The sequence below is a fragment of the Balaenoptera musculus genome, chromosome 18, assembly GCF_009873245.2.
Source record: "Balaenoptera musculus isolate JJ_BM4_2016_0621 chromosome 18, mBalMus1.pri.v3, whole genome shotgun sequence".
In the NCBI taxonomy this organism is placed as follows: domain Eukaryota; kingdom Metazoa; phylum Chordata; class Mammalia; order Artiodactyla; family Balaenopteridae; genus Balaenoptera; species Balaenoptera musculus.
The window spans coordinates 61,406,761-61,433,726 of NC_045802.1; the positions used below are offsets into that span (position 1 = coordinate 61,406,761).

Below are 26,966 nucleotides of genomic sequence, written 5' to 3' on the forward strand. Positions count from 1 at the left end.
AATATTCAAAGGTGTGGAGGTAGAAGGATCTAAAGCCATTTGCTCTTTAATTTAGCAGGTATTTGTGTTTGCTTGGGTTTCAAAAGGAATTATTGCTTGGAAGTTTATTCTGTTGCTTATGAAAAATCTTCCCCAGAGGAATAGGGTCAGAGATTGATGCTGACGAAATGATCCTCAGTAGAAAACAAAGTGTCTTTTTTACTTGGTAGGACTGAGAGATATGGAAAACTTGGGGAAAACATTTCTTAGAGCAAATGCATTCTAGCAGGTTGGGATTGAATTGAGGGTATTAGCTGGTGTTCCTTGCCACTATTCATTTGTATGTATATCTGCTCTACGGTCTTAAGACTGTTCATTTTTATTTAAAAATAAATGTAAAGTTTAATATAAAGCCGTGTTTTGTTATTACTCTGTTTTCTTTAAGGCAATCAAGTGTAGAATTATTATACTTCTCAGTTTGTGGCACATTTATTAGCAGCCTGTGCAAGAACTTTCTCAGCTTATTTGATAATATCCCTTTCTCTCCATCCCATTCATCTTTTCTGTACCCCATACTCCCATCTGCTTGCCTAAACCACTCTTGTTTGATGTATTTCCTCATATGTACATATCTTTAAAAATATCAGTAGTGTAACATATATATAATTTAAACTTACTAAATGTCACCCTGCCAAAGATGTCATTTTGTTTCTTACATTTGCCACTTAAAGATTCTTTTAAAATTCATCCATGTTGCCATGTGGCGCTCTACTTGTGTAACTTATTATCTCTACCATGTTATCCCCTTCGTTTTACTCATCAGTCATCCTGGTGGTGGGTACCTTGTCTGCCTGCAATGCCATTCACCACAGAAATCTCTGTTATTAACTTGTACTTACATTTTTCATTTCAGGACAGGGTCATGAAATTTACATATCCTTAATCTATGTCACCTAATCATGCTCCAAAATGGCCATGCCATTGTATACTCTTACCAGTCAGACATGCAGTTGTTATTCTCTTTTTAAATTCTGGGAGTTGTTCTTAGACGGATGGGAGCATAAGTGGCCATTTTCAATGGTCCATCTCCCAATATCCATGGAAGTGTTGAAAAAGAAGCAAAAACATAAAAGAAGACTTCATCTACATCACAACCAGGAAAAGCCTCAATATATAAAAAGCTCTAGAGACTATTAGATGCCAAACACAATGCCATGGATGTTGAGTCGACGGGACAGGAAATACCCTACTTGGGACCATTTTCCCCCTGCCAATTTGTGGAGAGTGGAGAAGAAACTGTGTTCTTCTACCATCCTGTTACTTTAGAACTCACGCTACAAGGCAGAAAATGAAATGGGATAAGCTGCACATCTCAAGCCTCCAGGTCTTACCATTCTGTGCAAATAACTGATGTTATGTGTACAATTAAGCCCATCTTTCACTACTAATGAACTTCTACCTGACAATGTAGAAACTGTCCCCGGTTGTTTCTTTCCATCCCCACTAAGTATCCCCGTGAGACCCCAAGGTGCGTTTTGTATGTCCATGTGTGTTTTGTGTAGTCGGTTTGGGCTTCCTCTGGTGTAGTGCTGTAGGACTTGGCACTCCCATGTGAAATGAGACATCAGTTGCTCCTGTGGTGGTCATTTGTCATTTCTTAGTCACTGTCGTCCCCACAGTACCCTAGGTTTCTTTGTTCTTTTGAAACCAACTACCCTCTGTCTCTCACATGTAGTTTGAATGCAGTTTACCCAATCCTGAACTCCTAATTGTCTTAAACCAGTCAACATCCGTCAACATCCTTCATGTTTTGGCCACAGTGATTGTTCACATATGGGCACATAAGCCAGCCAGAGCCAATGAAATGTGAAGAGAGGTTTGCTGGAACTTCTGAGAAAAAGAAGTTTTCTTTTTCTTCCATAAGGCCTATCTGAAGTATATTTCCTCTTCTGAGTGGTATGGACTGAATTACAGCAGCCATTTTTCTACATGAGGCTGGAGTGTCTGGGGGTGCTCACCAGGGGAAACTGAGGATGGAGCAAAATCTATGGGAGACAGAGAGGAGAGACAGAGAGGAAGCAGGTCCTGTGTGAGACCATTAAAGCAATGATGTCAAAAGTTGCCTAGAACTATACTTACTTTATACTTTTAGTTTTCTGAACTAATTAAATCCCTTATGCCTTTGCCAATTTGAGTTGGATTTTTGTTTATTTTTATTCACAAGTATCTGGATGACAGAGTTCCCTTTAATGTGTGTGTTAACAAACATGGTGGCAGTGGGGTTCCCTGTAGTAGAGCTGGTGAAGAGTTGTATTTAATACATTACTTATTTCTAGGCACAAAAGATAGCCTTGGTGTTTGGGTTGGGACACTTTTGAGTGTGTCACCATTCTCTACCCAAAAGCACTCTGCCTGCCCACCCACAATTTCTAAGTCTGGCTTCTTTGCCTGGGCTTTTCAACGTGTTTGACGGTTCCTGAGATCCTTCTATATAACATCGATCAATTCATTCTTTCCTGCTACCCCTCCTCTAGAGTATTAGCTTGGGTACTTTGGTTGCAAGAAACGCAAACTAATTATAAGCCTTAGGTGTATCTCATGAAACCCCAAAATAGGGGAAATAATTTGGTCTCGGAAAAGAACTACAGTAGGAACTATAGAGAACTCTGATGGCTTTCCTTTCATTTCTCTACTCTGTACACTCTGCTTTTTTGTCTCCATGGTAAAACAGCATGGGCACCTCACTCCTAAATTATGTATTAAAACAGCCTGATGGAAAACAGACTAGACTTTCTGTGTGCTCCAACGCTAAATTCTCAGATGAAACAGTCCAGTTGATTCTGTTTCAATCACTTATTTGCTTTCAGTTCAGCAAACTTTAATCAGATGTGAGGTCACCTGACATACCTGAGGCTGGCAGGGACCTCTCCTGTGGAGGTGTTGAGAGAGCAGTTCTCAGAGGAAAGGGGGTTACTGTGAAGTGGGCTGATTCCACAGAAATTGTGGCAGGCAATTCATTTTGCTCTGGGCTCCATTTATGGTTGGGAGCTTCCTTTCCTTCCCCACTGCTAACCCCACCACCGACAAGGTCTTTAGACCATGGACATCCGTGGATGCAAATACATCCTTGAAAATGGAGAAGTAATGCTCAGTTTCCTGTGCCAGATAGTTCGGAATCTCAGCTTCGGCCTGGTTTCATTTAGAGAAACAGTGTGGATTGTTGGCTATAGAACAGTTTGGGGCTCATTAAAACTGAGGGGATGAGATTGCAATTGATTTTTTTTTTCCATCCCTCAAGGAGCAGGCTCTACTGTTGCTGATTCTTAACAGATATATGTATTAATATGTATTTCAGCTTTTTCTCCTGAGTTGGTTAACATGTCAGAGAGTGTCGACTCCAAATTCATGACTTCAAGTTTGAGAAAGCATTCCATTTAGCAGAACTTCTCTCTGCTTCAGGACATACTTTCATGTTAGAATTGCTTTGTTATGGGTTATAAAAGTAAGGATTTAAATATGTGATTTCGTGTGAACATTCATCAACCATGACTAGAAAAACAACTGAATACGTTATCCATTGAAGGATCAATGATGCCATTTATATGCAAGGGACAGCATTACTGTTCTACCAGTGGGTATTATGTTGACCCTATTTGTTTAAATTTGTAGATTGGCAAATGTTACTTATTTTTTTATTGAATTTTTAATTGAATTTTATTATCATTTTTTATTGAATCCAGAACCATAAAAAACCCTTAATAGCTGAAACACTTAATACTCTTATGAAAAAAACATTTTTTTTATTTTAATGAATAATATCAATATATACTTTTAGAGGACAGTGCCTGTATTCCAGAAAAGAAAAAAGATGAATCTTTAAATTACAGTGGTACATTATTGAGGAATATTTGTAAAAATGTAAATACGATCATCATAAATACTATTTCAAAATGTTTATTGAACCAGTTTTTAATGTCCTCAGCAATATGCTCATCCTGGATCTATATGGAAAATTATCTCATTAATTTTAAGCCATGAAAGTGCTTTCTTAGGCTTCTTGCAAAATATTTATGTGCAAGTAAGGAGAAAGGGAAGGAGACTAATACTTTCCTGAAGATCTTTTGTTCCAGGCACGGTGCTAGTTACATACAATACATTGGGATACAAGGCAAAGGTGGTCCTTATCCTATCGGAGCTTGTAGTCTTGGGAGAGAAGCAAATTAAATGGAATCAATTAACTACACAAAGCAAATGTTCAGGAAAGCACCAAGATGCAGGGTGGTATCAGGAACTGTTAGGCAGCCCTTCAGGTCAGGGTTGGCAGAAGTTAGAAAGGAAGGAACTTTCAAACGGTTAAACAGGTTTTAGCACAAATGCCACAGAGATGAGAAATTAACCTCATGCTTTCCCATTCCTCCAAATACTGACACCTGTCCAGAATCCTTCTTCTTTTGTTCTCTCTCTAGGGCTTTCAGATCATTGATTGTTGTATTTTGCCCAGTCAATGGTGGCTTTCTGTGGCTAGCACTGCAATGTTGCAAGTGGAATCCTTCTTGTTATTTCTTGGACATAACACATTTTATTTCATCTTAGAGCAGAGAACTGGAATGGCCACTAAAAGAGTGTTATCAGACCCTGCATTTAGTATCACATCCTTTTGATGTTCTGGAATAAACCATAAAAGAGAGTGGAATGATTTGGCCTGCCATAATCCTGGGAAATATTATTAGTGTTGTATTGGCTAGATTTCTTGATAAGGTAGGTAACTGAAGAATCTGTGGTAGATCCAGTCTTTACTCTGAGCTGGAAAATGACTACGGCATCTGCAAACCTTGCATTCTTGCATAATTAAATTCAGGTCCAGCAGAAAAGAGAAAGCTTTGCTTTCCTGGAGACCTCAGCAAATATCTCTGCATTTCTTTCTTGTGACTGGCTGTCTATTTCTGAATCAGTCATTGTGCTGACAGGATAGAATGCTGTGTTTTCATCCTTTTGTGTGTATCAATTTCATCTAAATAACATGTATGTGAGTGAGGAAGAGGTAAAGCTTCAAAGGAAATTCCAGGAGAGGGAACAGATGCTACTCAACTCTCAGGAGATCCAATGCCATTGTCATGATTCTTGCTAGATACATGGACTTAAGTATTTTTTATTCTACTTGGATGAAGGAATACATTTGACTCAGTCAAAACCCTTTCACCCTGATAACATTTCACAGATCATCAGTTTTAGAATGTATGGCAAGAAGACACTCTCAGAAAAGACAGAAAGAGAAAAATTTACCAGTATCACCTTACTACTCTGAATTCCAAGGCCCTATTTTCATCTGGTGAGAATTTGGTATTTTATGACACGTAACATCCATTCTGGGGAACCTAAAGTATATCTTGATGTCAGTGTCTTGACACCAAGGCCCTTTCCTATGTCAACCATCAACAAAGCTGATATGTGTTACAAACATAAAAATCCTGCAAGTTGCCTAGGGGAGAGGTAAATGTTTGAAATAAAAAGAGAATGTATATTATCAATCAGTGGTACTATTTTAAAAGTCGTCTTTTTTTTTTTTTTTGTAAGAAAAAGCATAGATACAGAAAACCCTTGGATTTAAGCTTATTTGATTTGTTGTAATCCATTGCAATTATTATTAGCGATACTTAAATTGTCCCATGTTTGGCCAGCAAAAATGTTTTGAAGTTGGCTTTTTTTTTTCAGTTTTAATATTTTTTATTGAAGTACAGTTGATTTACAATGTTGTGTTAATTTCTGCTCTACAGAAAAGTGATTCAGTTACATATATATATATATATAATCTTTTTAAAATATTCTTGTCCATTATGGTTTATCATAGGATATTGAATATAGTTTTCTGTGCAGTACAGTAGGACCTTGTTGTTTATCTATTCCATGTATAATAGCTTACATCTGCTAACCTCAGTTTCCCATTCCATCCCTCCCCCAAGCCCCCACCCCCCCCTTGGCAACCACCAGTCTGTCCTCTATGTCCATGGTTCTGTTTCTGTTTCATAGATAGGTTCATTTGTGTCATATTTTAGATTCCACATATAAGTGATATCATATGGTATTTGTCTTTCTCTTTCTGACTTACTTCACTTAGTATGATAGTTGAAGATGGCTTCTGTTATGGGCTAAATTGTGTTCCCCCAAATTCCTAAGTTGAAACCCTAGCCCCTAATATGACTGTATTAGGAGATGGGAGGTAACTAAGGTTAAATGAGGTCATAAGGATGGGTCTTAATCCAATATTACCGGTGTCCTTATAAGAAGAAAGACATGGGGAGAGCACATGTACAAAGAGCGGGCCACCTGAGGACACATTGAGAAGGTGCCATCTGTAAGCCAAGGATTTGGGAGGCCGCAAGAGAAACCAAACCTGCCAGCACCTTGGTCTTGGACTTCCAGCCTCCAGAACTGTGATAAAATAAATTTCTGTTGTGTAAGCCGCCAGTCTGTGGTATTCTGTTATGGCAGCCCTGGCAGACTAATATGGTTCCTGAGTCCGTTTTGATATGACCCTGGTAGTTATTTGCTATCTACTAGCAAGCCTATTAGCAAATAACTAGGGTTATTTGACCCTAGCTTCTTTGCTATCTGGTGAAGAAGATGCTTTAGCTAGTCTGTCATCTTATCTCTTTCCTGCCCCAGACCTAGAGGGAGGCATTTCTTAGAGAAGCACTGACTTCTTTTTGAGAGTATTGGTATTTCAAGATTATAATCTGGGCACAAGGGGGACCCTTTGCCACTCAGTTATTCATTGTTCCTAGGCCTTTTCAGTGAAACTAGGAAATATAGTTTTTTAAAGGTAAATTTCTTCATGCTTTCATATTGCTACTTTAAGTCAAGTTTCCAGAGGTTTTTGGGTTTTTTTTTGATATCTTGATGGATTTTTTTAAAAAACATTTTTATTGGAGTATGATTGCTTTACAATGGTGTGTTAGTTTCTGCTATATAACAAAGTGAATCAGCTATATGTATACATATATCCCCATATCCCCTCTCTCTTGCGTCTCCCTCCCACCCTCCCTATCCCACCCCTCTAGGTGGTCACAAAGCACAGAGCTGATCTCCCTGTGCCATGCGGCTTCTTCCCACTAGCTATCTATTTTGCAGAGTTTTACTTAACCTCTTCTTTATTATGTCTGTATCTCTTTTATTCTTCACTAAAAAAAAATCCTGATTTTCAAGGATACAGGATAGAATTAGAGAACAGAATTTGAATAGTCCATAATTACTTATTTGTTTTATCCCATTTCACCCTCACAACAGTTTCAGCATAGAATAAAATACAGGTTTTAGTATTTGTCCTGTTTTCTTCTTCAGGGGTTTACATTATAAACAATATTTTTTTTGTCACTGTCTTTCAAATCCTTTCATTCTTTTTGATTTTTCACAATTCCTTATTTTCCACCCTCTGCTTCTCTTAAGGTATTACCTTTGTGTGATTGGCTCCTGTGTTCTTCTAGTTTAGTCTTCTCTTCAGAATGTTTTTCTTTCATCTTTAATTCTTTCCTGAGTACTGTCACCTCATATCTGAATTTTTAAAATTCTGATTTGTGCTGTTCTTTCTTGTTTTATGTCATCTTTTAGCTTGTTTTGAAATAGCATGGCTGAATTTTTTATTTTTTTGGGGGGGGGAGGGCATGTCTTTCTGGCATGCTTTCTTTGTCTGTAGGGATGTTATTCTGTTCCTTACTCCCTTTTTTATTGTAATAACTCTGTGTGAGATTTGACCTCAATATTTTTTGATGTTCAGTTCACGTGAAGTTGGTTTTTTTCCTTGGAAATTCAGGTTGAAATAGACTTCAGAATAGTTTTTGTGACTTTACAGAGTTTCTTCTTCTGTTGGTTTTGTGTAGTGTTTAAAAGTATGGCTGCGTGTTTTCTGAAATTTCCTGGATTTATTTCCCTTCCCACTTTGGTCTGGACCTTCTCTGTGTATGTCTCTTAACTCCTTCTTCTGTTGAATTTTAATTCCGCTTCCAGACGTTTCTCTTCTGCATGGGGTTCTTCCCTGGAAAGGAGCCTGCTGGATCTCTTTGGAGAGTTCACAGGGGTCTGGATTGCTCCTGCTAATTCATTCATTTTAATATTGGCTCCTTTGCACACATCCAGTGATCAAGAGGGCGAAACTCTCCATTTCAGCTGCTGTTCACAAATTGGTCCACTGTGCTTTCTTGTGAATTCTGGTTGGCTCTTTGGGGCTTCATCTGTCCTTAGGTCCTTCAGACATTATCCCTCTGCTTCATTTTTCTCTCTCCTGCCCAGACTCTGATACTGTGAAGATCTGTGGCTGTTGCTGTTTTTTCCCCACTCCACATATATTTTGAAGGTTGTGGGGATATTACGTCACCTAGTTTTGTTGTATCTTTTGGATTTTATTTCAAGTTGTTCTATCTGGTCCGTGTGGGGATTTGGAGATCGTGAAAACTATGCTGCCACTGCCACCGTCTTTCCAGAATGCCTCCCAATGTTCCTGTTTTAACATATTAACAAAAGTACACAAGCAGGTAGATGGCTGTTAACAGTTTCTTAAGTGGGGGAACAGAAAGGAAAACGTAGTAACCAGTACTGCTGCTTCTGGGTAGGCAATCCAGAAAAGCCCACAATTCTGATCGAGGGCTCCTTCAGCAAGGAGCCTGCTGTTTTATTTTTCGTTTCATTTTGTTTTTAGCACTTTAATTCTCGCAGAGTTTGGTTTTACTGATCAGAAACACGGCTGCTGCACCTGAGCTTGGGTTGCGTACTCTTGTTGTTTCATAAGCATCCTCGGTTATGCCATGTTCTTTGAAGCCAGGCTTTGAAATAGTTTAAAAATATATCTTGTTACCAGGTAGTCTCTATTTGGGGTCCATTTGGCTTTGCTTTCTTATGATGCTAGTTCTATTTACGATGGGAGAACTGAAGTCTGGGCATTTGATCAACAAGCATCTTATTATGTCCTTTGTGCTTACACTGTGAATAAAATGTAAGATATGGTCCTTTCCCTGAGGATGTGTAGTTCATCTCGCCTGTCTTTTGGACTGACACAGGAAACAAGGGAACTAGTTTCTTGTGGACTCTTTTCCCCCTCCACTGCGACCCTAACTCTTAAGTTACTACTGATAAAAATATCGTGCCAATTAGATATAACTAGGTCTTTGAATTATAGTCTTGATTTGGTTTGGAGTTTAGCTTTATGTTGGCATTACCAACTTCCAAGATGTTAAATGAAAGTCTGGATTAATCAATGCAGATCCTCATCAACTTGAGGGATGTGTTTGCTCTAAGCGGTCTAAGTTGCTAGCCATGCTTATTCAGAGTGTGCTGAGACATGATGGTTTCTCTTCTACATATGTTTAGAAAGTGGTCAAGGTAATTTGCAGCATCTTTCTAAGCGTACTTTCCACCATTTAAAATTGGGCACAGGGACTTCCCTGTTGGTGCAGTGATTAAGAATCTGCCTGCCAATGCAGGGGACACTGGTTCGATCCCTGGTCCAGGAGGATCCCACATGCCACGGAACAACTAAGCCCGTGTGCCACAACTACTGAGTCTACTCTCTAGAGCCCATGAGCCGCAACTACTGAGCCTGCTCTCCACAACTTCTGAAGCCCGCACGCCCTAGAGCCTGCACACTACAACTACTGAGCCCGTGTGTTGCAACTACTGAAGCCCATGTACCTAGAGACCCTGCTCCACAACAAGAGAAGCCACTGCAATGGGAAGCCCGCGCACCACATCAAAGAGTAGCCCCTGCTCGCCACAACTAGAGAAAGCCCACGCTCAGCAACGAAGACCCAATGCAGCCAAGAAAATAAATTTAAAAAAAAAATTAAAGAAAATTGGGCACAAAGGCAAATGGCAACTCTATAACTTTATATTTTAGCCTATTTTTATTTTTGAATAAAACTCCTTGGATGGTTCCTAACCTAAAATGTATTTTCTTGCAACTTTCCAAACAGATGACTTCTTTAGAAACAGGAATTGAAAATGGTCAGGTTTGTCTGTACACAAACCATTTATAGATTGAAGGCCATTGATTTCCTCTCAGTAGAGTGGTGGTGAATACGATAGCTTGGAAATCACTCTGCCTGTTTCCGAACACCAGCTCCACCATTTTGTATTATGTAAGTATGTGTCACTGGGCAGCTTTTAAAGCCTCTTTATGTCTCCATTTCCTCACAAGTAAAATGTGGTAGTGATGGTACTTATGTCATAAGGTTAAAGTGAGGACTAAATGAGATAACGCATATACATAGTAGATCCTTGATTGTTGGTTTAATGAATGAAAATTGAGTGTTTATGATGTATTATACTAGGCTCTGAGCTGGACAACTGGCATACGATAATGAGTAAAAGTTCCTGCACTTGGAGCTGCACTTGGAGTTCCTGCACTTTGTAGTACAGATGAGGGAACTAATTAATTAGTAATCACATTTAGGAACATAACACTGCAACCACGATAAGTGCAATGGAGAGGAATGAGGGGCAGTCCAGAGGCATAGAGTAGGGACTGGAGCTGTCGGTGGGGTTCAGGAAAGTTCCTGTGGGAAGACTGAATTAAGATCTAAAGAAAAATAGATGGGAATGAAGTCGGGGAAGGTGTGTGTTTGCCGCAAGACTGTCTAAGACAGAGGGAAGAGCATGCAGAATGGCTCTGTGGAAAGAGGGCACTTGGTGAATATGAGGAAATAAAAGAAGGCTGGTGTGTGAAGGGAAGAGTACAATGGCTGATGTTACTTGAGATGAGGCTGGAGCAGGAGGGAAGGAAGAAGTGGTCCAACTTGGGGCCTTCTTGGGCCATGTTTAAGAATGTCATCTAGCAAAGTGATGTTAGGTATTTAAATTCTGGAGAGAGATTCTATTATTGTTGTTGTTACTATTATCATTATTTTTATTCCCTAGCAGTCTTTCCTGTACCAAATATGCTTATATCCTTTAGTATTTATTCATTGGTTCTCTTCCCCAGTCTCTATCATTGTTTTTCTCTGAACTCTAATTCCTCAATCTTTCCATTTAGGAAGAAAGCTGAGAAGATAACTTTATTTTCTTTAAGTCAATTTTACTGTTTGAAGTAGAATTTGCCTTTGTATAACTTTAGGCAATATAAATAAAAAACAATTGCCAAGATGTTACCTACTGTGACACATTTTATGTGTCTGAGCCTTTGTGCAATGCTCAAGCATGCTGCTGTTTATTTGTCTAACTTACACAAACTGAAGCCTGAGGCTGAATCTGTGTGGAAAAGGAGGAGTTTGAAAGGTGACTGTTGTGTGTGTGTGTGTGTGTGTGTGTACACACATGCACATTTGCATATTTTATGTTTGCTGATCTACAGTTGGTCAGTGAAGAGCTAATGTGGAAGCTGTGAAACTCTGCAGAGATCAAAGACCATAACCCTTACTCCTACCCTAAAATAAGGGAATAACTGTATTATATTGGGCCATGTAAATACAATTGTCCTGAAACCTGGGTAGGCTTGGGATGCCCTGAGGCTCACCCCATGATGCACCCTCAGGGTTGTCCTCTTTAGGCACTATTCCACACCGCATACCTTTTTCTCTGTTCTCTAACGTACCTGCTATGGCTAACGGGGCTTGCCCTGGGCTCCTGTCTAGGATAAGAGTTGTTAATCATATTAGCAAGATTTGTTCCTAATTTTTTTTATTGCAGTAAAATATGAAATTTACCATCTTAACCACTTTATAAGTGCACAGTTCAGTGGTACTAAATATGTTTATGTTATACAAACCACTGCCACCATCTACCTCCAGAACTCTTTTCATCTTGCAAAACTGAAACTCTTCCCCATTAAACAGTAAGTCCCCAGTCTCCCCCCTCTGCCCAGCCCCAGCCAACCACCATTCTACTTTCTGTCTCTATGATTTTGGTGATCCTAAGAACCTCATATGAGTGGAGTTATATTTGTGTTTTTGTGACTGGCTTATTTCACCTAGTGTAATGTCCTCAAGGTTCATCCATGTTGTAGCATAAGTCAGAATTTCCTTCCTTTTTAAGGTTGAATAATATTCCAGTGTATGTATATACCATATTTTGCTTACCATTCATCAATCCAAGGACACTTGGGTTGCTTCCATGTTTTAGCTATCATGAATAATATGCTGAGAATATGGTGTACAAATATCTCTTCAAGACTGTTTTCAATTCTTTTGGGTATGTATATAGAAGTAGAATTGCTGGATCATATGGTAATTCTACTTTTAGGTTTTTGAGTAACTGCCATATTGTTTTCCACAGTGGTTTTACCATTTCACATTCCAGCCAACAGTACACAAGTGTTCTAATAACTCCACATCCTCGCTAACACTTGTTATTATCTGTATTTTTCATAGTAGTCATTCTAATGGGTGTGAGGTGGTATCTCATTGTAGCTTTTATTTCCTTCCAGTTTTATTGAGATACAGTTGACATACAACACTGTATAAGTTTAAGGTATACAGCATAATGATTTGACTTGCATACATCATGAAATGGTTATCACAATAAGTTTACTGAACATCTATCCTCTCTTGTAGATACAAAATCAAAGAAATAGAAAAAATTTTTTTCCTTGTGGCAAGACTCTTAGGATTTACTCTCTTAACTTTCATATATAACATACAACGATGTTATTTATATTTATCACATTGTACTTTACATCTCTAGTACTTACTTATCTTTATAACTGGGAGTTTGTACCTTTTGACTATCTTCATCCAGTTCCCCCTTCTCCAACTCCCTGTACATATCTGATCTCTTTTTCTATGAGTTTGTTTGTTTTTGAAGTACAATTGGTGTACAACTCTATGTTAGTTCCTGTTACACAACATAATGATTTGATATTTCAATACATTTCAAAATAATTGCCATAAGTCTAGTTACAATATGTCACCATAAAAAGATATTATGTAGTCATTGACTATATTCCCCACACTTTACATTTCATACCTGTGTCTCATTTATTTTACAACTGGAAGTTTGTACCTCTTAATCTCCCTCACCTATTTCTTTCTTTCCCTATTCCCCTCCCCTCTGGCAACCACCTGTTTGTTTTCTGTATTTATGAGTCTGTTTCTGTTTTGTTGTGTTTGTTCATTTGTTTTGGTTTTTAGATTCCACATATAAGTGGAATCATACAGTATTTGTCTTTTACTGTTTGATCTATTTCACTTAGCATAATACTCTCTAGTTCCATTCATGTTGTCACAAATGGCAAGATTTTATTCTTTTTCATGACTGAGTAACTTTATATATATATCACATATGATATATATATCACATATGATATATATATATATATCACATTATTTATCCATTCATTTATTGATGGGCACTTATGTTGCTTCCATATCTTAGCTATTGTAAATAATGCTGCAATGAGTATAGGGGTGCATATATCTTTTCAAATTAGTGTTTTTGTTTTCTTCGAATAAATGCCCAGGGATAGAATTGTTGGATTATATAGTAGTTCTATTTTTCATTTTTTGAGGAATTTTCATACTGTTTTCCATAGCAGCTATACCAATTTACATTCTCGTCAACAATGCACAAGGGTTCCCTTTTTTCCACATCCTTGATAACACTTGTTATTTGCTGTCTTTTTGATAATAGCCATTCGGACAATGTGAGGTGATATCTCATTACGGTTTTAATTTGCATTTCCCTGATGATTAGTGATCTTGAGCATCTTTTCATGTGTCTGTTGGCCATCTGTATGTCTTCTTCGTAAAAATGTCTATTCAGAACCTCTGTCTATTTTTTAACTGCGTTGTTAGTTTTTTTGACATTGAGTTGTATGGGTTCTTTGAAGATTTTAGATATTAACCCCTATTGGATATATCAGTTACAAATATCTTCTCCTGTTCAGTGGGGGCCTTTTCATTTTGTTGATAGTTTTCTCTGCTGTGCAAAAGCTTTTCAGTTTGGCATAGGCTCATTTATTTATTTTGTTTTTGTTTCCCTTGCCTGAGGAGACATACCCAACAAAATATTGCTAAGATAGATATCAAAGAGCTTACTGTCTATGTTTTCTTCTAGAAGCTTTATGGTTTCAGGCCCTATATTTAGGTATTTAACCCATTTGGAATTTATTTTTGTGCATGGTGTGAGAGGGTAGCCAGTTTGATTCTTTTGTGTGTCGCTGTCCAGTTTTTCCAACACCATTATTGAAGAGGCTGTCTTTTCCCCATTGTATATTCTTGCCTCCTTTGTCATAAATTAATTGCCCATGTAAGTGTGGGTTCATTTCTGGACTCTCTATTCTGTTCCATTGATATATGTATGTGTTTTTGTGCCAGTACGATACTGTTTTGATTACTGTAGCTTTGTAGTATAGTTTGAAATCAGGGAGCATGATTCCTCCAGATCTGTTCTTCTTTCTCAAGATTGTTTTGGCTATTCAGGGACTTTTGTGTTTCCACACACATTTTAAAATTATTTGCTCTAGTTCTGTGAAAAATGCTCTTGGTATTTTGATAGGGATTGCATTGAATCTGTAGATAGCCTTGGGTAGTATGGTCATTTTAATAATATTAATTCTCCTAATCCATGAACATGGTATATCTTTCCATATGTTTATGTTGTCTTCAATTTCTTTCATCAGTGTCTTATTGTTTTCTGAGTACAGGTCTTTTACCTCCTTAGGTAGGTTTATTACTAGATATTTTATTCTTTTGGATGTGATTGTAAATGAAATTGTTTCCTTAATTTCTCTTTCTGATAGTTCATTGTTAGTGTATAGAAATGCAACAGATTTCTGTATATTAATTTTGTATCCTGCAAATTTACTGAATTCATTGATGAGCTCTAGTAGGTTTTTGATGGTGTCTTGAGGATTTTCTGTGTATAGTATCGTGTCATTTGCATACAGTGACAGTTTTACTTCTTCCTTTCCAGTTTGGATTCCTTTTGTTTCTTTTTCTTGTCTGTTGCTGTGGCTAGGGCTTCCAACACTATGTTGAATAAAAGTGGCAAGAGTGGATATCCTTTTCTTGTACCTGATCTTAGAAGAAATGCTTTTAGTTTCTCACCACTGAGTATTATGTTAGCTTGGGTTTGTCATATATGGCTTTTACTATGTTGAGATATGTTTCCTCTCTGCCCACTTTCTGGAGTGTTTTTATCATAAATGGATGTTGAATTTTGTCAAAAGCTTTTTCTGTATCTATTGAGATGATCATATGATTTTTATTCTTCAATATGTTAATGTGGTTATCACACTGATTGATTGGGGATATTGAACCATCCATTCATCACTGGGATAAATTACACTTGATCATGATGTATGAGTTTTTTAATATAATATTGAAAATTTGGTTTGCTAATACTTTGTTGAGGATTTTTGCATCTATTTTCATCAGCAATATTCACCTGTAATTTTCTTTTTGTGATACCTTTGCCTGGTTTTTGTATCAGGGTGATGCTGTGTTTGTAGAATGAGTTCCAAAGCTTCCTTCCTCTGCAATATTTTGGAATAGTTTGAGAAGGATAGGTGTTAACTCTTCTCTAAATGTTTGGTAGAATTCACCTGTGAAGCCATCCTGAACTACTTTTTTTTTTTTCTTTATTACTGATTCAGTTTCATTACTGGTAGTTAGACTCTTCATATTTTCTGTTTCTTCCTGGTTCAATCTTGGGATATTGTGCATTTCTAGAAATTTGTCCATTTCTTTTAGGTTGCCCATTTTATTGGGCTATAATTGTTTGTAGTAATCTCTTGTGACCCTTTGTATGTCTGTGGTGTCAGTTGTAACTTCTCCTTTTTCATTTCTAATTTTATTAATTTGGGCCCTCATGCTTTTTTTTTGATGAGTCTGGCTAATGGTTTATCAATTTTGTCTATCTTTTCAAAGAATCAGCTCTTAGTTTCATTGATCTTTTCTACTGTTTTTTTTTTTTTTCAAATTCTCTTTTTCATTTATTTCTGCTTTATGATTTCTTTCCTTCTAGTAACATTGTTTTTTGTTGTTGTTGTCATTGTTGTTCTTATTTTTCTAGTTCCTTTAGGTATAAAGTTTGGTTGTTCTTTTGAGATTTTTTTTTTTGTTTCCTGAAGTAAGCTTGTATTGCTATAAACTTCACTCTTAGAACTTCTTCTGCTGCATCCTATAGATTTTAGATTGTTGTGTTTTCATTTTCATTTGTCTCTAGGTATTTTTTGATTTCTTCTTTGATTTCTTCAGTGATCCATTTGTTGTTTAGTAGCATATTTTTTAACCTTCCTGTGTTTGTGTTTTTTGCCTGCCGGTGGATGGGGCCAGTTCCTGGCACAGCTTGCTGTGGGGTCCAGGGTATCCTAAGGCTGGTGTCGACCCACTGGTATCATTTTGCTGGTGGGCATATAGAACATGAACCTGTAATGTGCAGTGCTGATCATTAATGTCAGATACATAACATGTAATGTTTGTTAAATGAACAGGTAATTATTATGAAAAATATTCTATGTATTCCAGGGCCTGACCTTCAGGTTTGCATAGCCAAAAAACCTGCATGTTGCACCAGGAAGATGGAGGAAAGTTATCAAATCGCAGCTCTCCAAGATATGCAGCAGGTGCTTCAAACATCCAGCTCTACATTAAAGTTTCTGATATCTCGAAATGCAGCTGCCTTTCAAGGTAAATGTATCTTGATTTCTGAAACTGAGCATAAATCTTGCTATGTAATTTACCTATTATTACTATTATACTGGTAAATTTGTCTAGGTTTATTTCTTTGTCTTTGCATATTATTCTGGTATAAAATGAGGTTTTAGCTTTTTCTGACCTTCACAGCTTGTTTCTGAGGTCATTCTGGGGCATATAAATCGACTTGGAGTAGAGTCTGTAATGTTAGTGAAATTTATGCCTTTCTGGGGGTTCTGCCAAATCCCACAATACTCTGACCCATGGTTTTACTTCAGTATGAACAGACATGATTATTAGATTTTATTAAAATAGTCTATAAAACAAAGTCTCATCACTTTTAACTGGGTAATAATAGATTCATTTTCAAAAACATAATTAAAAAATATTTGTCTAATTTTTTCCTCTACTACTTCATGTGATTTTCCTAAGAACACCAGTGTGATATATCGAAGGGTAGACAAGTCTGATAAATAGTAAAATAGGAAATATTAATTGGATGTTTAAGGGTCAGCTATGACCAGAACTCAACCTTAATTCAAACAATATATTCAGAAATAAAATTAATGGGTTATAAAATTACAACACACATTGGAAAACAGATGATCTTTTTCTTATTTTAGTCATCTCCTCTGTACAATTCCTTATTGCTACAATAAAATAGCTTAATTTATTTTTCCTTTTATAAAGCATTAGCTATTCTGTATATGATTAGAATGAAAATATTTAGATTACACTGCTTTTCAAAGTTATTGCTTTTGTTCAATGCAAAATATAACTTCTGCTAGTATTCCTTTTTAATAAGTATATTAATGTCAATCTATTTAAATAATTTGTGCTTTGTTTACATACAGAACTAAATCACAAGGCTGATTAATTTTTAAAACTCAACTTATTAAATAAAATAAATATAATAAATCAGGACAGAATTTAAGTTGAATTAAATTGTAGCTCATGATGAACTGATGATTTTTTTAATAGAAATTGTGACATGTCAGATTTTAAGATGTTTTAATCCAGTAATATTTTTAGATGTCTTAGAAAACAACCTTATTTATGTTATGGAATTTATTCATGTGAAATTGTTGGGGGCAAATATATTGATATGCCTTTTAAGCAAAGATTGGTGGCTTGAACTGACTGAACTAGAAGATATTAACCACCCACAGAAAGTGATGTAATGATTTTTTCTTATGAAAATGATAGTGTGTACAATATGGAAAATACATTTTAGAGATAAAGGGGGCAGTGAATAAATCAACCTTACCAGAACAGGGAGTTGTGGATGGGAATTGTGGACCATATGCTTGAAAAGGTAAGTTGGACTCACGTGGAAGAAGACTTAAAACATCAGCTTGAGTTTGAGAGAGTCATTAAAGATTTTTGAACAGGGAAGCTTCATTATGATTTCTCATCTTTTAATGTCAAAACTAAATCCCTCCAAGTAAGAAAGTATGGCCGAAGAAGATCATGACAAATCAAACCTACTTTTTTGGATAGCAGTGTTAACCATATAGGTGAAAGAAAGTGCCAGCAGTTACTATCACATAAGGACTCAATGAATGGTAGTTGAACATTTTCTTCTGTCTTCAAATATACTCTAAAAACCTTTTCACCTATTGTTGGATAAACTGATCAAGATAGAGCACATTAAATTCAAAAGATTGGGAAAAATATAAAACCTGGAATGTTTAGACTTTTAACATGGGTTTAGGCTGCTGAAAACTTTTGGTGATATTGCTAAAAGTTTGGTGACAACTTATCAGTAGTATAAGGACATGAGATTATCTCTACTGGAGTGTCAGGTAATATTATGTATAATTTTTGTTATTTTTTGTTTAATAAATTGTACCTGATATATTTAATAGGGTAAGTTTTGCTGCGTATTTAAATATCAATTATAAAAGTGAAAAAAGTAGGGCCTTTCTCAAATATAATTTGTTATAATAAATTGTCATGTTCTCCCTTTGTGGCATGTCAATTTTATTTAAGAATCATGAGAAGGCAAGACAGCTTTAGAAGAAATTTTCCTAAAGGCTAACTTTACTGGAACAAATTCTCTTACAAGAAGAATACCTGCTTTTAATTTAATGAATAAAATAAGTAGCTTTAGGCTTAGTTCCATAAAAACAAGCTAAATATATGTGCTAAAAGCCATTTGAGAGATCACATTTGCTGTATCATAACTGAACAGGCAACTTTATCAATAAGTAAAAGCCCTCTGTCTAGTTTCTATGTAATTAAAATGTCTGAACACAAATCAGCCTTTGTTTTTCCTAAGAAGAAAGCGGCTAATACATTTTAGTGGGAAACTTAGTCTGCTTGAGAGCAATTTAATGGAGGAAATCATTTCACTGCTTAAGTCCTGTAAGTAGATGTGCTACATTTCGATCTTTTTATTTTTAATATTTCACTTATATTTCCTACTTCGACAGTACTACCCTGTCCTTTTAGCCATATTGTGGCTAAAATCCCATATACTGGGATGTAGTATGGTCCCTTCTCTCATAGATCTTACGGGGTTCCACGGGAGCATGTTTTTGAAGTAAACCTTTGGATATGACTGGTGGGGATGATCACTTGGGTGTGTGGGTGTAGCGGACCCCACACGACTGTAAGATGAAGGCTGGGAGGTTGGGATTGCTCCGAAGAGAAGAGACAGTGCCGGCAACTGGTACCAGAAGACATAAGGTTAGTCCACGTACAGCCCACATTCAGCTCTGGAATTTAGCCCTGGAAGGTAATATCACTGGGACTGGAATCAGCCTCCTTACTGGGATAATTCTACTTTTTTCAGTTAAGGTGTTTGTTATAGGTTTCCTGAAAATAAAACAGGCAAACAAAGATATGTTTTTGGAAGAACCCATAAGTACGACCTGGGGTTCACTGTGTCCTATGGGTTGTCATTCACGTAGCATACAGCATTTGATAAGATGAAAGGAGCAAGCGGGTATCCTTGTGTCTGTTGCTCTTCATAAATTAGTGGTGCTGTTTGCCCAGAGACTGCTGGCTTCGCCACAGTGCAGGCAACAACTGCTCTTCATTTTCAGGGGCTTGATTATGTTCATGAATAAAGCGGGCAGCCTGCAATAATGCGAAAGAGTTTGTTTCCCTTCAGCTGCTTTATGAGTGTGGGATTGCCTGCCTTAAAAACCTTTTGCAGGGTGGTAGGGGGTGGTGGTGGTGGGATGAATTGGGAGATTGGGATTGACATGTATACACTAATATGTATAAAATAGATGACTAATAAGAACCTGCTGTATAAAAAATAAATAAAAATAGAGATCATACTTTAAAAAAGAAAAAAAATTTTGCAAATATTTTTTATAAATGTTTTATTTATTTATACACTAAAGTTTGGTGTGACTCATGAAGAAATAAAGGAAGTTGACAGAGAATGTGTCAACCACTGTAAAAAAAGCAACTCCTACCCAGCTTTCAAATTTGTCAGTTTTAAAATCTCTGTTTAAATAAGAGAATAGGGCTTAGTTTTTGTTTTCTTCAATGTAAAACTACACAAAATTTTCAGCATAATTTTCAAAAATAACTGAAGGAATATTTGGGAGAATACAGAAGCTTGTCTTTTGTTTAAACGTTATAAAGATAAGGTTAAGAAATTTTATCTTTCCTTAGAGATAGATCTTTTCCTATTTCTCTCATCTTCAAATAGCTCACATATTTCTAAAATATATGGTATATACTAAGTCTTTATTCTGGAAGTTTCCAGTTTTTTATATGGCATTTAAAAAGTGTGCATTATCACAAAAGACTCAGTGATGAACGATATCTAGAATAAGAAGGAGTTAATATTTTTGTTGACGATTTCATTCTCTGGGCTAATTAAATTTTCATTCTTGATTAAAAGTACTTGAAAGATTGGTAAGCTTGTCCTCTTGGGTTGAAATGTTAGATTTAGGACTTTAATAAAAATTGCATTCCTATTTTTAATGAAATATAGGAATGTGTTCAAAATTAAATATCTTTGTTTAAAAAGCAGGCAAATTAAGAGTGAGAATGTGAATGTAATTAAAGTATTGTCCTCTTTTACACTAACAGATATTACCTGCTGTGAAGTGTATAGCTAGTGTATAGCTACTGTAAAACCAGTGTAAAATGTATGTACATATCCACATACATATAGTCGAAGGCACAAGGATGTAGTGAATATTTGAATATCTTAATGTATGAGAAGATGAGTAGATTTATATAAATGTTACAATAGCAGGCCTGGAGTACATTAATCTTATTTTGTTCACTTTTGTTATGCTTTACAGAGGTGAACAATATTTAAAATTATTCCTTGGAAGAGCATTATGTGCAAGGATAAAGGAACAGTGTTATTTCTAACACTGAGAATTACCTGATCAAAGGCCCAATGGTAAGAGAACAGGTAGCCTTAGACTGGCAGTTCTGAGGAGACGTGTTGGCTTTTCTCTTTCTCTAGCACCTATAGCAGATACTCAGTAAATGTAATTAAATGAACTGCATGAATACATGGATAAATGAATGAATGGATGAATGATACTTAGCAGGAATCTGGCTCTGAAATAAAATGAAAGAGTTCTTCTCTCCCTCTCCCCCGTCATCCTTCCCTCCCCTTCATGCATTTAATATCTCTGTTGAGTACCTACTAAGTGCCAGCACCGCCAGGTGCTTAGATTGTACCTTGCCCAAATTTTCAATCTATTTTACTTTTATTGGCTCCTTCAGGCTTCTGATATGCCAACATTTGTTTACTGATTTTATAAACTAAGAAGGAGGGAATTCCCTGGCTGTCCAGTGGTTAGGACTCAGCACTTTCACTGCCGAGGGCCTGGGTTCAAGATCCCACAAGCTTCATGGCATACGCCGCACCCCCCCACCCCCACTCCCAATAACTAGGAAGGAGCACATTGTAATGTTTCTGTCGGTGGTGTATCCTGAATGTGATTGCATTTTCCCCTTAGTTTGAAGCAGCGCATGGTTTAGTGTGTTATCTCACACGGCAGCCACCAGTGCAATTGGTCTTTATCCAACTGTCTTGTATCTCTGAAATGTTAAAAATTGTTTCTTTTGAATCTGTGTCAGCAAGCTGCTATTAATTATGAAAATGACTAATTTAATATATTCTGGATGAAAGTTCCAACAGCTTAAATTACTTTTCAGCTAGAAATAAAGCTTGCTTTGCATGAAGCAAAAAAATTGAAAAGCGTAGAACTAAGTGTGGAAACACATTGAAGTGTAGAACCAAGAGGTTACTTTGCCATATTTATTTTTTAAATTTTAGGAAGTAAACTTTTAGCTGTTTTAATTCTGACTGGTGATAGGTTATGATAATATCACCTATTGCTATGATAATCTTACCTAGAAAGCACAGTAACCTGCTTATGGTAGGCTAAACAATTCTTTCTTGATTTTATATTAAATACATTTTCAGTTAAATCTTTTCAGTGTGAGAACTGTGCATTTATTGCCTAGAAGATGAGTTGGCATTTCATCAGGGTCTTTATCATTTTGTTATCTTCGTATTAGTTTAATCTTACTTTTACACGAGGGATCACAAGGGATGATTCTTAAAAGGTAACTATGTATTGAGTAAAGGCCAGGACATGTGGGAGGTTACAACTAGCTATGTTTTTGAGATTTATCTGTCCCCCTATCTCTTATTCATCTATGTGAATTGATTTGTAAAGTTTCTTTTTATAGATATGTGGCATTTATTTACCCTCCCTGTGATGGACATTTTAATCATTCCCAACTTATATTTGCACTTGTAGTGCTGCAACAAACATTCTTGTTCATGTCTCCGAGGGCATGTGTTTCTCTAGGGTTTATATGTAGAAGTGAAATTGTGGCTTATAGGCTGTGACCTTGTCAACTTGACCAGGTATTGCAGAATTACTCTTCTAAGGAGCTGAACCTATTTAAACTCCCACAAGCAGTTGGTGTGCTTTGTCCTTATTCCACATCCTTCCCAACACTTCCCAATAATTCTGAAATTATTGTCAGAATTTTAAAAAAATTCTAAAAAAATTAAAAAAAATTTTAAATTAAAAGAATTTTAAAATAAAATTTGATGAACTCATAGATGTGAAATGGTATCTTGTTTTCAAAACGTGCAGTTCCCTAATTACTGGGGTATCTGAATGTCTTTCCAAAAATACTTCTTTATTTTGCATGTTCTTTATTTTCTCTTATGAATATGTCTTGTGAATCTGTATACACACTTAGGGGATATGTACCATGTTGTGAGTGTTTCTGTATGTATTAAAAATTTTCTTCTAGGTACAGATATTGCCACGTCTTAATGTTTTAGCTAAAATAATTCAAATTTCTTTCCATATTCTATGGCAATTCAAGCTCTCCAGAAGTTTTCTGCACATTTCCACAGTCTGCAGTCTCATGGTTACTCCTGCCTCTGCTTCCCTGCTTTTTTTCATTTGCTTTTGTGTATCTTTTCTATCATATTAATTCAGTATGAACATTTTTTTCTTAATTACCACTTCCATAGACACACACATACATGTACACACATTAACCTAAGTTGTATGTATAAACTAAATTTTATGAGATGATGTTGATAAAGGAAGGTGAAATCTAAAAATCACAAATAATTTCAAATTGAACATGGATTCCTATGTTTGCAAGTGTTTTCTAGCCCACCCTCCACCATCAATCCATGGAACTACCATCCTCACATCATTCTCTCTGGCCCTCATATCTCCCACTTCCTTGTGTGATACTCTGTTCTTCTCCTCAGATGGTGAGATGAGGGGATCTTCTGGTTCCTACATTTATTATATGAGCATGGAAATAGCAACCATCACGTGGCTCTTGAGGGTGCATTTAAAAGAAATACTTTTGTTTTAGGCTAAAAAACCTTTTATCTTTTTATGTTAAAAATTTCCCCAGCTTTATTGAGATATAATTGACATTGTGTAAATGTAAGATGTACAACCCACTGATTTGATACTCTTATGTATTGCAACATGGGTACCACTGTGGTGTTAGCTAACACCTCCATCAAGTCACATAATTACCAGTTCTTTTTTGCAGCAAGAACATTTAAGATCTACTCTTTCCGCAATTTTCAAGTATATACTACAGTACTGTTAACTGTAATCACAGTGATGTTCATTATATCCCCAGAACTTAATCATTTTGTAACTAGAAGTTTATACTCTTTGACCAGGGTCATTTCTCCGCCCTCCAGCCCCTGCTAAGCACCATTCTACTCTCTAAACTTAGTACTTGTTGATCAACCTATTGTCTGTTAGATATTTTAGAAACAATGAATTTCCTAAATCCTACATTCATACAAATTACAGTGACCTTTTATAAAGTGTAGACAAGGTATATAATCTTTTTTTTCCTAGTATTTAAATTCAGTCTGTTTTATATTTTCAAATGTTAATGTTGATAACATTAGTAATCTATGGAAAGAAAGAAACAATTATTAACTACTTTTGAAACAGAGCTCATTTATCTTAGAAGTGTTTACTTCCAAAAGTAGTAATAGGCTATTAAAGTTAATCAGGCATTTTTAGAAGATTCAAAATATGTTTTCTTTAAAATATTTTTCTCATTTTGCTTATAACTAAATATATAAAAAAAGAAAATAAGCTGAATTAATATCAAATTTTTCTAAATATTGTGTGGCAGTAAACTTCAAGGGAAACTTGTGATGTCACTAATGTGTGGTTGACACTCACTTTGTAATGTAATATTTATGAATTCTTTTAAAAACCTTTTACTCCATGAACAAACTTTTTCATTATGTTGATAATGCAATCTAAAATGTACATGATATTAAAAAGTGAAATTCATGCTTTCCCCCACCCCCAGATTAGCTTTGTGCATTTAACATCTGAATATGGATTTTTTTTGATGATGTCAGCTAATATATTTTGTCAGTGTGTGTTTTGGAATTAATATTTCTAACAGGAAGCAGTTTTAATATTGAAAGTAGGGTATTTCCCTGTTTATAAGAGGCTGGTAGAAAGGTAAAGATTGAGGGATCCTTTGAATATATCTAAATTTATTTAATGTGAAGAACACAATTACAGTAAAAGTAATAATTTCATTATATGTTTTTACTGATTATAAATTTCATTAACAAATTCTGTTGAAATATATCCTTGATGCACTTACCAGCTCTTTTGATAGATCATTTTTTTTAATAGCTATTTTTGAGTCAACATATTTAGTTTTATGAAGGGTGACTTGTCTCTGTTAAATGTCCAATGTATTTTAAGGCCCTACCAAATTTTATCTAAGCTAGGTAATGCTATGATTTAATGATCAATTTATTTATATTATTTTTACAAGAAAGATAAAATATTGGCATTATTAAAATATTAAAGAAATTATTTTAAAACTCAACAATGTATCTTTTCACATTTTGCGTACTACCTCATAAGTAGTAGTTTATCGTGAGATATTAATTTGTGTCTCACTATGGTTGTTGTGTGGCATATGCCACATGAACACCTTTTGTTCTTCCTCTGCCTTATTGGTTGAACCCCAAGTTTGGGGGTGATCACCCTCTATGGCAATGTGCTTAGGGACAGTGGACCCTGCTGGAGTTCTAGGGGATGGTGTGAAATGGAATAGGAAGTGTGTGTATGGTGGTGAAGGTTTGAATAGCTGTGGTGGGAAATGGGAAAGAAAATGAACCAAAATCCAGTTAGAAGGCTAACATTGGAGTCAACTAATTAATAGTAAAACCAGTATGCATGATGGTATGGCTGTTTTTAGCCCTGATTAGTTCTTGCCTAGGGAGAGGGTTCCAGTAGAGAAGTGCTGATACATGGTTGAGCATGGGTGACAGGAAATTCATTTATTCTCCCACAAATATTCCTGGGGCAGCCTCTCAGTGCCAGCATAGTTCTCAGTGCTTGGTATGCTTCAGTGAATGAACAAAAGATCCCTATCCTCAAAGGTTGCATTTCAGCAAATAGAAAATACATATTTATAATACAGATATAAGTTAGAACGTATCAAATGCTTTGAGATAAAGTAGCATGGAGCAGGGGAGTGGGATTGGGAGGGGTACAACTTTAAACTGGCTAGTCAGAGAAAAGTTGGCATTTGAGCAAAGATTTGAAGAAAGTGCAGGTGTTGGCTCTGTGGATGTCTGGGAGGAAAACATTCTAGGCAAAGGGAATAACCCGAATGCAGGAGTGTGTGTGCCTTGAATGTCAGAGGAATAGCAACAGGGAGGCTGGTTTGGGGTGGTGCACAGTGGGTGATGTGGAGGAGATTGGAGAGGCTACCGCAGAGGCAACGGGAGCCCTCGTGTGGGGCTTCTTAGGCTTTTCTTCTGAACCAGGAGTTTTTAGCCATAGGTGTGGCTTGATTTAAAAAAACAAAACAAAACAAAGAAACCTCTATCTAATTGTGGAGGGGCCTGTAGAGGGGCTAGGGTGGACTGAGAAGCCCACTTAGGAGATGATTATAACGTTCCAGAAGAGACGTCATGGTGGCTTAGACCAGAGTGGTGGCAGTGCAGGTGGTAAGAAGTGGTCAGTTTCTGGATATGTTATGAGCATCAGTGGGTTCAGGGTGTAGCAGGAGAAAAAATGAGGCCAAGGAGGGGCTGATTGTGGTAAAATATACCAGGGGTGTGTTTGTGAGGTGAGTGCCTTCGTGTAGTGGAGGCTGGTTAAAGATGCTGAGACTGTAGGATGGGTTTCCACACACACTGGACTTTGGAATCTCTGTTGGTAGAGCTGGAGTCTGAGACAAACTGTCACCTGTTTCTAAAGTTCTCAGTAAAAGAGGGATGTCAGTGGGTGTAACAGGGGCGTTGGTTGATTATCCGATGGAGGATAATTTTTTTTTTTTTAAAACCACTTTGTTGAGGTATGATTGATAAACAAAAAGCTGTATTTCCTGTATAAAACTTGATACAAGCAATTTGGAGTTAAGTATACACCTGTGAAACCATCACCACAATCTACGCCATAAACATATTGGAGGAGGCTGATCATTGACATGGGTTACAAGAGTAATGGTGTGGAAGGGCCAGGTGACGTCCAGCTCCTCCCTATGGCCCAGCTCTGTAAAGTAGTAGAGATGTTTCTTTCTTTTCTTTTTTTTTTTAATTGGGGTATAGTTGATTTACAATGTTGTGTTAGTTTCAGGTGTACAGCAAAGTGAATCAGTTATACATAAACATATTTCCACTCTTTTTTAGATTCTTTTCCCACATAGGCCATTACAGAGTATTGAGTAGAGTTCCCTGTGCTATACAGTAGGTCCTTATTAGTTATCTGTTTTATATATAGTAGTGTGTATGTGTCAATCCCAATCTTCCAATTTATCCCTACTCCCCCTTACCCCTGGGAACCATAAGTTTATTTTCTACATCTGTAACTCTATTTCTGTTTT

General features: G+C 36.5%; 1 protein-coding gene across 1 annotated transcript in view; it reads left to right on the plus strand.

Annotated features, from left to right (window-relative positions):
* GPC5 (glypican 5) overlaps positions 1–26,966 on the plus strand; it is a 1,362,497-nt gene that overhangs the window by 29,661 nt on the left and 1,305,870 nt on the right. The window contains exon 2 of the mRNA XM_036832100.1: positions 16,428–16,589. Within this exon, the coding sequence (XP_036687995.1) occupies positions 16,428–16,589 (162 nt within the window). The remainder of the gene's footprint in view (positions 1–16,427; positions 16,590–26,966) is intronic.